A 12,977-nucleotide genomic window follows, 5' to 3' on the forward strand; every position below is an offset into this window, starting at 1 on the left:
AGGGAAAAAAATCCAGACAAACATAATACACTGAGGAGAAATGAGTAATGGATAGGGGAAGTGTGGACTGGGATATGAGGCCTCCTTTGCCCTATTTTCAGAGGCCATTGGTCTACTGAGGCCTCTTTCTGTCTTTTTCCTCCTAATCCTTCTCTGAGTCAGCCCTGACTCTGCTCACTGGCTTGACCACAGAGGACACAGGTTTCAGTTGTGCTTGGACCCCTGCTGTTAAGTGATGGCAGCTCTGGGAGTTCTTATTGACCTTTGTTTATCTCTAGAACCCAGAACAGGAATGGGGCAAACTGGATAGTCTGTGCATGGTAAAACATGTCTTTTGGTGTAACAAAGGTTTAGAAGCAGCCTGAAGTAGGGCCCAAGTGGTCACCAGGCCGGAATGCTTTCCTGGCCCTCCCACACCCTGGGGCCCTAGTCAAAGCAAAGGTTAGAGAAGGAGGAAGCTAGGCCCAGAACCACAAGGAATCGAAGCATCAATCAAATCCAAAGACTCCTAAGAATCCAGGTTGGTTCTGAGCATATGTGCATCTGTGTGTGTGCATGTGTAAGGGGTTCTTAACCTGATACCTGAAAGCTTTGGAATCCACTCAGTCCTTGGGGTGGACAAAACAGAGATCTCACTGGGGAAGGGAGACATATTTCCCATGGAGTCAGGTTGCCCCCAGCCAATACCCTGCTTTCTGGAGGGTGTTTCCATAAGATTTAGGGCCCCCTGACTCCTCAATTGCGCCACCAACGGCAGAGCTTTGACCAGATAAGGACTACCAGAGCCCTTCCTCCTGACCGTGGATTTAGGATTCAGACTCTTTCCTACAGGGTGCAGCCTGGCTTCTCACCTTCAACACAGTTGGTGGAGAAGAAACAGATATTCCGGGTTTCCAGGGGGTTTTCATGGGTGAACTCAGGGGAGCGGGTCTGGGGCTCCGACTCTCCTGTTAGGGATGAGTTATCCACCTGAGGAGGAAGGGTTGCATAGTCATCAGACTGGCAGAGCCACTTGTATGCACACAGCTGTCTCCTGAACCACCTCCAACCACATTCAATCTTCATGACACGAGGAACAAAGTTACACTTGCCCTCATCACATATTTATGGCATTACTCATCTATTGCCCCTGCTCTGGTTTGGAATTCTGACTCTTCCTGACTTCTTACGTGACCTTAGGTTACTTGCTTAACCAACAGAACCTCCACATACTCAATTGTAAAATGGGGAATGTAAACAGAATCGCTGCCTTGCACAACCACAGAGGGAACCACTAACTGAAGTTTATGAAAATGCACCTCCTGGGGTCATTCAGGATGCAACGTGTATGGCCACATGCAGCAGCCCTGCATGATTACAACACTCTTTCAGAATTACATCAGATAGCACATGTGAACATATATAAAGCAGCTGACACATAATTGGTACTCATTACATGATTGCTAAAAAGTAGACAACAAAGAAATACCTGGGGCATAAAGCATTTGTAACACACAGATGCAAGGAAGCACTGCACATGCCCCCCACACTGAGAGAAGGTTTAACAGGGGCATAGGCAAGGTGTTGACATTTGGACCTGGGTCTCTCCACCTTTAAACCTCACTGGACCCCTCTCAGCTGTGCACACAGCCTGCTCCTTAGACTCAAGTGCTTGCTCCGGTATGACCTCCTCACCTTACAGCCATGAGAAGAGATGATCCGGAGGTCAGCAGGGACGCGGTCTCCGCCCTTCACCTCCACCAGGTCTCCCACCACCACTTCCTCTGCATTGATCTGCATCTTCTCTCCCTCCCGGATCACAAGGGCTTGCTGTGGGGAGCCACAGGCAGCGCATGAAATGCTTGAATCTGCCCCTGCCTTATTTTCCTCCTGGCCTCCCACCCAGCCAAGCAGAAGGAGAAGCCCCATGAAAAATTAGGGGCTGGCATGGAAAGTTGGAGGATCTTTTCTGCCAATCTCCATCTTAGAGCACAGGAGTTGACAGAAGATGAGCTGGACTCTTGCCAAAACTTTACACCCTAGCCCAGAGCCCAGCCCTGCCATCTTACCTGAGGTACCATGTTCTTGAAGGAATCCATGATCTTGGAGCTTTTGGCCTCCTGGTAGTAGGAGAAGCAGCCAGTGACAATGACCACAGCTGCCAGCACCACACCCAGATATAGCTGGTAAGGAGAAAGAGTTTCAGGGACCTGAGCTTCCCCCCAACCCTAAAGGGGCAGCTGCCACTTGGGATGAGCAGGCAGTGCCATCCAAGATGAGAGCCCATACCTTTGTCTGTGACTGAGAGTGATGATGGTAGAGGAAAGCCCTTCTCACTAACCTCCCTCTTGATCTGCCAACCTCAAGCCTGCTAAGACTAGAAACAGGAGGGAAAGTCTTAGGATGTTCCCAGGGTTGGGATTTTGCTAGCGGGTGAAGACCCAGGCATACAGACAGGCTCACGTAAGTGAGGGGCAACAGGGAGAGATTGTTTCATCAATTCATGAGTATGTGAATGTGCGTGTGCTGTGTGGGGGGAGTGCTTTACAAATACGTATAGAAGCCTCACCCTTTTCCAGCCTAAGGTGCAGGGGCATCTGTAGGACTGTGATGTGAGGGCCTAGTTCCCTGCCCACCCCCCAATTGTGTTGGGGATTCAGGATTAGAGGACAATCACGGGCTGTTCCAGGGCTCAGGCGTGTGGGCTCACATTGTCGTTGGATGGTTCATCTTCCATGGCAGCCTGGATGCCGTAGGCCAGGAAGCAGAGGATGGCCCCAATCCACAGCAGGATGGAGAACCCTCCGAAAAGCTGACGGCAGAACTTGACCCACTCAGGGGTTGTGGGAGGTGGCGTTAGGGCATTGGGCCCATCTCGAGCCAGAATGTCCTGAGCCCGCTGGTTGGTGAGGCCCTGAGGGAGCAAGGAGAGGCATAGGAGCACGTATCTGGAGCAATCCAGCCCTCACCATGCCCATCCCTTCAGCTCCCGGGCATGGGAAGAATGCCCAGGTGGAAAGTCCCACCTGGTTGGAAGGGGTGGGGGACCATCAGGAGAGACCACATGGAGGAGGTGGCATTTGTGATGCAACTTGGAGGGCTTGAGGGCTGAGAAGGGTTTGACTGGGCTCCACCCGTAATTTTATTGGATTGAGACAACACCTATGGTTAGGACCATAACATCTCCCCTGGAGGCAGTCTGGATAAGTTCCCTGGAAAGACACGTCAATTGTTTTTTCCCCCATCTCTCTTCCTTCAGATTTTTTTTAATCAAGGATTCTAGGAGAGTCCTAGATTTTTTTCAAGAGATGGGTTCTTGCTGTGTTGCCCAGGCTGGAGTGCAGTGGTGCAATTATAGCTCACTGCAGCCTCAAACCCTGGGCTCAAGCAATCCTTCCACCTCAGCCTCTCAAGTAGCTGGGACTACAGGTGGGCACTTCCACACTCTGCTCAAGTCCTACATGATTGACCATCAGTGTCACACAACTTTGGCAATCACCTGTCACTTTCCACAGACAGCCTCGCCTGGCCCTATTCCCTCAGCCCCAGGCTGGTTCAGATGCTTCTTTCTGGTTCCCCATGGTGTTCTATACTTGATTCTAGAGCTGCACTCACCATATTGCGTTGGAATCCTATGACTGCATTTTTTCTGCTACTAGACTTTGAGCTCCTTTAAAGCAGGGACCATTTCTTTTTTTTTTTTTCCATTCATTCATTCATTTAATAAATGTGTATCCACTGCCGGGCACAATTGTCACCCTTGGGATGCAGAGATGGACAAGACCAACAAAGTCCCTGCCCTTGAGGAGCTATGATCTGGAGAGGTGACACACAATAAACAAATACATTAGTGCCAGATAGTGAAAAGTGTTACTAAGGAAAATAAAGTAAGGTAAAGGAATAGGGGCATAGAATTTTAGAGCAGTCAAGGAAGGCCAATAAAGGAGATATACATCCACTAAATTTTTGTTTGTTTGTTTGTTTTGAGATGGAGTCTCACTCTGTCGCCCAGTCTGGAGTACGATCTCGGCTCACTGAAACCTCTGCCTCCTGGGTTCAAGCGATTCTCCTGCTTCAGCCTCCCGAGTAGCTGAGATTACAGGTGCCCATCACTGTGCCCAGCTAATTTTTGTATTTTTAGTGGAGATGGGGTTTCGCCATGTTGCCCAGACTGGTCTCAAACTGCTGACCTCTAGTGATCTGCCTGCCTTGGCCCCTCAAAGTGCTAGAATTATAGGCATGAGCCACCACACCCAGCACTTTTTGATTAATGATTTTTAAACAAATTTTTAATTGAAGGGCTTAGCAGTTAACTGTACCAGTTACTGTTCATGTGACCTTGGGAAGTTACTCTCCCTCTCTGCATCTCCTTTGTTTAATAAACAGGTCTGCAATATCTATCTCAAAGGGTTGTTGTAAAGATTAGAGAAACGTATGTAATGCATCTATCACAATGTCACACATGTAGCAGGGGCCCAGCAAATCACTGTAACCACAGGAATGGGCTGTCAGCCCATGTGCGTCAGCTGTCAGCTCTGTGGAAGGCTGTGTGCAACTGAAGTTGCTTGGGGTATAGGGAAGGGCCCTGCCTGGAGGCCCTCTGGGGCCTCGGTCATAGGGAGTCCTGGCTTCTAGGATATACAGGGAGAGAGCTTTGGGCTAGGATGAAGGGGATCCAGATTCTAGTTCTGGCTGTGCCACCAACTAGCCACATGACCTTGGGCCAGTCCCTTGTTTCTGGGCCTCAGTTTCCTCATCTGTAAAGAAGGCTGGATTACAGTTTTAAGGCTCCTGCCACCTTGATATTGCATGGTTTCCTTGCCTCTTTTGTTCCTTCCCTAGAAGCCCTTCTACTCACCTTGGACAGGTCCACTTGGTATTTGCGGCCCAGCTCATCCAAGGACAGCTTGTGGTCATCCTGGGGAAGGGAGGGTGAGTTATTTTGGGGAGGAGGTATCTAAGATGCATATGAGGGCACTGCAGGGCACAGGGGTGAAGTGAGCAGCATGGGGGGACATGGAGTTTCTCTGAGCCTCTGAGGGCTGCAGGGACAGCTCTCCCAGCATGGGGCCCCTCCTCCACGGCCCAGCAGTTCCCTCACCATTGCCACCTCCTTCTTCAGCTCATCCAGTTCCTTCTCCTTCTGTTTCTTCTTGCCGCCCCCATTCTCTGCCGTGGTGGCGGCAGGTGAGTACTCACGGCCGGCCTGCAGGAGGAAGGGAGAGCCAGAGGGTCAGGGAGGAGAGGGGGTGGAGCCTCCATTCCCACCACTTAGCCAGGGAGCCCAGGCAGTGGGGGTGGTGGGTTCAAAAACAGTGGCTGCCTTTGGGGAGACAGGGGGGGTGGAGGGTGAGGGACCCCAGGCCCTCAGTTTGTAGACTATTGGCAGAACCAGGGGCTCCCATGTGAGTTTCAGAGAAGGGTGAGGGGCTCAGGACTGAAAAGCACTACTTGACCTGTTTAATGCTTGGGTGTCTGCTAAGATTTTGTTTGTTGAAAGGACCCTGCTGCTAAATACAAAACAAAACAAAAATTTTGAAAACCTGTATCCTACACTATTTGGGAAAATTTTGGAAGGGAGTGGACAGGGTTTTGAGGGAGTAGAATCACTCTGTAGGAATGTCTTAGCCCAACACCATGGCAATTTTACTTAGAGAGGGCTAGAAATACTCAGGAACTTGGGGGAGCAAGAGTCTTTGGGGAGCCAGGGGGTTAGGCAGGAACGTGTCCAGAAGAGAGCCAGGTCTGGTGGTGGAATGGTAGGGATGGAAAGAGCAGGCCTGATGGACTGAGAGGAGGCAGTAGCTGGAGGGTCAGGTAATGTCCAGGAAGTGGAGACATGGGGTGTGCTGGGAGCCCTCTCCATCGTGCTGGGCAGGCCTGCCCGTTACTAGACAGGAGGCAACTCAAAGGACTGGACCCCCAAGGCACAATTGGGTAACATGGGAACTGAGCCCCATTTGTCCCAAAACAAAACAAATTGTATCTGAGAATAAATCTAAACCTACAATTTATATAGCTTTTAAGTCTAGACATTCCTGGGTTATCTGGTGAATCAGAGGAACTTTTTTTTTCCTTGAGACAGGGTCTCACTCTGTCACCCAGGGTGGAACACAGTGTGCATTTTCAGCTTACCGCACTCTCCGCGTCTAGGGCTAAAGCAATCCTCCCACCTCAGCCTCTCAAGTAGCTGGGGCCACAAGCACAAGCATATTGCCTCGGCTCAAGTGATCCTCCCACCTCAGCCTCCCAGAATGCTGGGATTATAGGTGTGAGCCACTGCGCCTGACCAGATGGACATTTTAATTGTAGCCTTATGAGGCTCCTGATTTCCCTTCCACTCCACAGGGCCTGTGGGCTCACCACCACCAGCCTTCCAGGGTCTCACAGGGAACTTCTGGGGGAGAGAGGGGAAGTCTTTCCTTCTAAGAGGAGGCCCTCTTGGGGTGATAGAATAGGATAGAGGCTGAGGAAGGCCTGGGCAGCTATGAAAAGTTCCCAAAAAGGTACCTTCTTCCTCTTCTGCCCCAGCCTTCTCTCCTCCCACTTCCCTCAGGAAATAGAGTCCTTGTCATAGAGGGGCTTCTCAGTTTCCACCTGGTGCCTGTTTCTCCACTGGATTGTGCAAAGTCTGCACTAGGCTTTCAGGAATTAGCTTTCCCACACTATGATGTAATTTTTGTTTCCCATAAAGAGTGGATACCTGGGTAGGATCCACAGCCAAGGTGTTTGCCCTTTTTTTTCCTTCTTCTTCTTTTTCTTCTTCTTTTTTTTTTTTTGCAGGATAATGGAGTTTTGGGGGTTTTGTTTGCTTTTTAAAAATTATACTTTTTTGGAGCAAGTTTTTGGTTCACAGCAAAATTGAGTGGGAAGTAGAGAAAGTTCTTATATATCTCCTGCCCCCACACATGCACAGCCTCACCCACTAGCAACACCCTGCATCAGAGTGGTACATTTGTTGCAATCATGAACCTGCATTGACACATCTTTATGGTCCAAAGCCCATAGTTTAAGTTTGAGTTCACTCTTAGTGTACATTCTATGGGTCTGGACAAATGTATAGTTACATGTATCCACCATTGTGGTATCGTATGGAAGAGCTTCACTGCCCTAAGTCTTTTGTGCTCCAGGGTAATGCATTTTTTACTTATCAGAGTCAGGAGCAATACCAGAAGTGTGGCAGTTTTCTTGTTCATAAGAGGTCACCAATTCAGCATCTAGAGAGGTAGAAGTCTGACCAGTACAATCAGAAGCAAGGGTAGGGGTGGGGGATGCAGGGAGAAGTCAACACTGTTTGTCCCAAGATACCAGTGATTTAAAAGGATATGAGCTTTCAGAGGCTGTGTTGCTCAGAAGTGCTCTTCTCAGAAAAGGTGACCAGTAAAATTGTGCATTTGTCTCCACCTGAAGCATCTGTGAATCTGGTATAATTTTGACTTCCTAAAGCCTGATCTTCTTGGGGAGACCAAGCAGCCCAATGGAAGGGGTGGGGAAAGGCTTTTGAATGGTTCTACCTCTCCCTTTCCTGGGTGACCTAAGAGGATTCATTTAATTGAGTGGATTGAAGTGCTTTAGATTCACTAACTGTCTGTGGTGGGACAGAGCTGAGAAAAGGATGAAATGCAATCAAAGGACCAGAGGCAAGAGATCAGGCTGGTTTGACCCTCAGGAACTTCAGGGACAGAAGAGGGCCTGGGCATACACAGAGGAGCAGTGCTGGGTCTGTGGGTAGAGGAGCAGGGTACAGAGGAATTTCTGTATATTCAGATGCAAAATAAATTTCATAAAATTGGAATCAAATGCATGCTTTTTAAAAACTTGCTGGTCCATGCACTTTGGCATGCTGGATTGTGGCTGAGCTAAGCAGCTCCATGCAGTGCCTGCTTTCCCCAAGCTCCCGCCCGGTTTTCCGGCAGGCTGAAAACTTGGGACACACTGCCCCTTCCCCCTCCTTCTGTCCTGGCAAGGATCTCAGGTTCTGCAGCCAGGAGCCTGCAGAGATTTGGGGCCAGCGGCTGCCCAGGCAAGAAAGAAAGAGAGGAAGCAAGGACCCCCCCAACCTCCCTCTGCTCCTCCCTCCCCCAACCACAAGTCCTCCTCTCTGGGTCTTGAATGCTGAAGGAGAACAGAGAGTCCTTTTTGAGAAAGCCAGAGGCTGGGACAGAGTGGGGGCAGCTGGGAATCCGCCAACGCTCCCCCCATCTCAGCCTCTCCGTGGCAGCTGGAGCAGGCTGCGCTCCCTCCCACCAGTGTCGTCCCTTCCCCCAGCTCCCACGCTGCCCTTCACAGCCACTGGGTAATGGGGGGACAGTTAAGCCTGCCTCTGCAGTGGAGATGCAGGGGAGAAGGGATTGGAGGCAAAATCATCCCTAGAACAGGTTGTGGGTAGCAGATGCTTTAACTCTTCAGGGGTCTCTGATAGGTTGAACTCTAAGTTGAACCCCCACCTCACCCAGACTGTTAGTTTAAACAGCCTAGATCTGCTCCTCATCTTGTTATTGCATCACCCACAGCAACTGAGGATGGTGATTAAGGGGAGTTGGGGGGTTCTAGAGGAAAAAGATAGACTGGAAAAGTTGAGGTCTCATCACCTCCTAAGCAGGACCTCCTGAGCTGGGTCTACCTTGCTCTAAGATGGAGCAGGGTAGGGGGCTACCTTCCCTCCTTCTCTCTTCACTTGGATGGGGGAAGTGAAGGGCTTATCTGATCCTTTAACCCCTGCCTCTTCTCAGAGGTCCTGCATCTCAGCTGGGGATGCCCTTTCCATGGGGAGCCAGAGATGTCAAAATGCAGCTGAAGGTCCCAAGACAGTGTATCTTCCCGCAGCTATGACCTCTTCCTCCATGAAACCCATACCTCACAGCTCCTAAGGGCAGGCTCACAGACTCTCAAGCATCCCACACAGTGACATTTATGCTTGTGCAGGCTTGAAGGCTTGGACATTTACAAATTTGCCTGCTGAGACACAAACACAGGTACTCATCCATGAGTAACTGCAGGACTCCCCGCCTATGGAGAACACGTGGTCAGGACACACACACTCACACACACACAGACACAGACATGCAGATACATGCATGCACTCTGATTCTATTTATGGCTCCCACTCTAGCTCAGGAACCCTGGTGTCCAGGCTCAGGATTTCCCAGCTGTTCAACTCGGTGCAATAACGTGTCCTTGCCTGACTCCTCCTGGGGCCAGAAACACCCATGGCTCCCCCTAGGCACAGTCTTCCTCACACCCTCCCGTTCCTCAGCATGCCCTTTCCCTCTGTGTCCTCTTTTGCCAGTATTCCACAAAAGGAAAGCAGCCAGGCACAGCATGTAAAGGGACTGGGCCACTCTTCTCCATATGGGAATTTCATTTCCAAGAATTCAAAGCCCTCTCCCTGCCCGCCCCATTGTGGTTGTTAATCTTCCCTTTGGTGTAGCCATTGCTGCAGAATGCCATGGACGGGTGGACTAGGGGGAGTCACTGTCATCAGCCTTTGGGAAAGTCCTCAAAGCCCGTGGCTTGGAGCCCACGGACAATGCTGCTCGGGACATCCGGAGGGGTGCTGGGGTAGGGGCTGGGGCGCATCGCTCTTCCTCCCCACACCCCGCCCAGTTGTCCTTGGCACTCAGGGCCCTTGGAACTGGTGTCTAGAACTGCTTGGTGACTCTGGGAGCCGGATGCTCCACTGCCCCTCTCTAACCTCAAAATGGACCCCCAGCCTCTCAGGCTACGACTCCCAGAGGAATGGGTATTTTCAGGGAGTGGCAAAGACAGGAGGACTCGTGGTGCCAAACATCCTTTCAGCTGGGAGGCCGGGAGATGCAGTGAGAGGAGGGACTGCCACAGGGAAGGGCTAGAGATGTGGGAGTGGGGTGGAGGGAGAGATGGAGGGGGTGTGTGTGGTGGGCTGTGGGTCTAACTGTGGGCAGGGGGCCAGGGGCGGGCAGAGGAGAGGAGAGCACTAGGGTATGTGACCGCCGTGGGATCTGTACACGCGTTGGTAGTTTGGAGACTGTTAGTTTCAAGTTCCAAGTATCCCACTCAGCTTCTCTCTCCCTCTGCTTCCACATCCCATTCTCACTTTATCCTTCCTCGGCAGCCTCCCTCACCCTCCAGAGTGCGACCCCTGCTCTTTAGGGATACTCACCCCACGGCCCATCTTGGGGCAGAGTGGCTGAGGGACCTTAGCAGGAGAGGTCACCAGGAGGATCCCAAGCCCACACCAGCCTGTCTGGGACAGCCGGAGACCCTGGCAGACAGAGACAGCCAAAGCAACAGGGTAGCTTTAAATAGGTCCTTCTCCCCCTCTCCCCCGCCTTCCCCTCCTCCGAAAGAAACGTTTGTTGAAACAGGATCCCTAAGGACTCCTCCCCTCCCGCCCCTTTAGCCACTGGCCCTAGACAGCCCATTTGTCCCGCGGCATGCCCCCCCTTGGCTCCTCTCAACCCCTCTGGTCTGTGGCACTCATAACTGGGAGAGGCTGCAAGGGAAGTGGGCCTGGGCCCCAGGTGGGGGGAATATGCCCCCTAGGATCTGGCTGAGGGGGAGCAGTTGACTCAGAATCCCAGGATGCCAGAGACCATGTGGCCTAACTCTCCTTTTCCACGTGGGGAAACTGAGGCTCAGAGAGATTAAACAATTTGAATTGATAAGACAGAGCCAGAACTCAGGTCTCCCGAGTCTACATCCAACCTCCCAGGGAAAGAAAGAAACATAGACTACTCTGTTCCTTCTGTGACAGGAGTTGCAGGGACACTGAAGCCCAGAAATAGTTAGAACTTGAACCAAAGGCTGACCTCTGCACTTGAGGCACCTGGAAGGGGAGCCCAGGAGGAGTCAAAGGTGGCTCCGGAGGCAGCGGGAAGTTTGGAGATGGAGGCGAGAGGGTGTCCCCAAACCCTGCCAGGTGTAACCTCTCCAAAGTTTTGGAGGAGAATCAAGAATCTGGTAGGGAGGGGCAGACCAGGGCTAGAGGGGAACGGTGGGACTCCTAGCAGGCATCTGAAACATCTCTGGGCTTTGTTTACCCCTCATTTACCGTTTCATCGCTGTGGAAGAGCCCTAGACTGAATCTATGCCTGGGGTTGGTGAGTAGCGTTAGGGAGAAGACAAAAGAGAGGAAAATACAGATCCTCTAAGATGTGTGTGAAGGTCAATATCATATCAAATATCAGACATGTGAACGAGAAAGGAGAGCGACTGTTTTCTTCTTCCAGTGGGGAAGGGGAGGCAAATCTGCAGCATGCAGGACTGAGGCTGGAGAAGAGGCCTCTCTGCAGTGAAGTGGGGGAGACTGAAAATGTCTGAGGAGTGAGGATGCCCATCAGAGTCATGAGCAATCCCAGAAATGCCTAAGGCTTTGCCTGGGGCTGGAAAGGGTATCTTAAACTTTATACCAGCTAGAAACTGGGGACAATGAGATGACCCAGGAAAGGACCAGCTGGTCTAGGGGTGTTGTTGCTGCTCATTTGATGAAAAAGCCAAAGGATGAGGGGCACAGAGAGGAAGGGGAACCCAGAAGGGGCAGAGAGAAAAGAAAAAATTCTGCTCCCGCCTTCTACTGGGAACAGTCAGAGGACAAGATTCCCCTGGAGTGCCCCTGTTTCTCTGGGCACAGAGATGGAGTGATGGAAGCCAGTGGAGTGGGGCAGGTCTAAGTGTCCTGAGTGCAAAGAAAGGAGAGAGGAAGGGAGGGAAGGAAGGGGGGCTTTGGCCAGAGGCCTAAGGTGCCTGGCTGGCTGGGCTGGGTCCATCTCTGGTCCCAGAGGGAACTCCCTGCAGAGGGATTATCAGCCCCTCCTCTAGCAAATCCACTCTCAGGGCACAAGGCTCACATCTGAATTCCCTAAATAACTGGCCCCCTCTGGGCCTGCAGTTGAGATTTTCCATTACAGGGACCTGGTAGGTCACATCTCACTTCCACCCTCCTTCCCGCTGTGGGTTACAGTCAGAAAGGGTGGGTAGCATGGGGCCAACAGGGCCTTCTCATGGCCCCCTTCACTGAGCTTGGATTTGGTCTTGGGAGAGAATGGGCAGAGGGAGGAAACAATGAAGGGAACAGATACCAGTTCAACTCCTGTGTGTTAAGGAGAGAGTGAGAGGGGAGTAGCGGGAAAGCCTGTGGTTAGACATCAGGAGAGACTGTATGAAGCAAAGTCACTCCAGAGTGGCCCCGAGGCAGCTAGGGCATCAACACTGGTGCAGCCTTGCCTGGGGGCTGCAGGGACAAAATGGTAAGTTGGGGTTTAGGAAGCATCTGTTCCTTAGGTTCCTGGGTTGGAATTCCTGGATAATCTTCTGCCCAGCCCTCTCCAGGACACAAACTGAGATAGAAGAGAAAGTATCAGTTCCCAAATCTGAAGGTGTGCAAACTTCAAGCACTCGAACAGTTCTCATCCCACCCCTCACCCCCGCTGGCACCTCCCAGTACTGCCCAGTCCTTCCAAAGGCCCTGGCTCTGATCCCTGTGGCTAAGCTCAATACCGGAAAGGATGTGCCCTTCCACTGCCCCTACAGCCTGCTGGGGCTCCCTGCCATGCCCTGCATTTGGGCGAGAGCACAGCCTGAGGGCCACTGCTGCTCACATATTTAGGACTCAGAGAAATCAAAGAGTGCGCAGGACACCCAGGGCCTATACTTCCACCATGCATCACTGACCACCCTCCCTGCCCAGTGAGAGCTGAGGCTCTGGGAGGGGTCTACCTCCTTCTTGTCCACCATGAACCTCAGGCTCTAGGACATTAACAGGTGTAGACACCTGATCCTTTCATCTGGAGTGCCTGGGTTGGGCTACTGTTTCTTCAAATGCAGTCAGCGGTACCAGTTTGGATCAAGGCCCTTGGAGTAAAAGGAGCAAAGGAGAGAGAAAGAAAGACTTGAAAGCAGGAGGATGGAAGGCCAAGATGCCTGGGCTGGGGAGTGGGCTGAGAGAAAATCAGGAGGCGGATCCACCAAGGGCAGAGTGGGGATGGAGTGGTCCTGAATCAAATGTTTGGTTGGTAAGA

At 51.6% G+C, this 12,977-nt stretch overlaps 1 protein-coding gene across 1 annotated transcript in view; it reads right to left on the minus strand.

The window, feature by feature from the left end:
- The window catches only part of ATP1A2 (ATPase Na+/K+ transporting subunit alpha 2), a 28,122-nt gene extending 17,863 nt beyond the window's left edge, over positions 1 to 10,259 (minus strand). Inside the window, exons 1-7 of the mRNA XM_033195435.1 lie at positions 10,121 to 10,259; positions 5,081 to 5,185; positions 4,838 to 4,897; positions 2,690 to 2,893; positions 2,049 to 2,162; positions 1,675 to 1,809; positions 852 to 969 (exon numbers count right to left, since the gene is read on the minus strand). Coding sequence (XP_033051326.1) covers positions 852 to 969; positions 1,675 to 1,809; positions 2,049 to 2,162; positions 2,690 to 2,893; positions 4,838 to 4,897; positions 5,081 to 5,185; positions 10,121 to 10,132 — 748 coding nt within the window. The 5' untranslated portion in view covers positions 10,133 to 10,259. The remainder of the gene's footprint in view (positions 1 to 851; positions 970 to 1,674; positions 1,810 to 2,048; positions 2,163 to 2,689; positions 2,894 to 4,837; positions 4,898 to 5,080; positions 5,186 to 10,120) is intronic.
- Positions 10,260 to 12,977: the final 2,718 nt, after the last annotated feature.

The sequence above is a fragment of the Trachypithecus francoisi genome, unplaced genomic scaffold, assembly GCF_009764315.1.
Source record: "Trachypithecus francoisi isolate TF-2019V2 unplaced genomic scaffold, Tfra_2.0 Lachesis_group5, whole genome shotgun sequence".
Lineage (NCBI taxonomy): Eukaryota > Metazoa > Chordata > Mammalia > Primates > Cercopithecidae > Trachypithecus > Trachypithecus francoisi.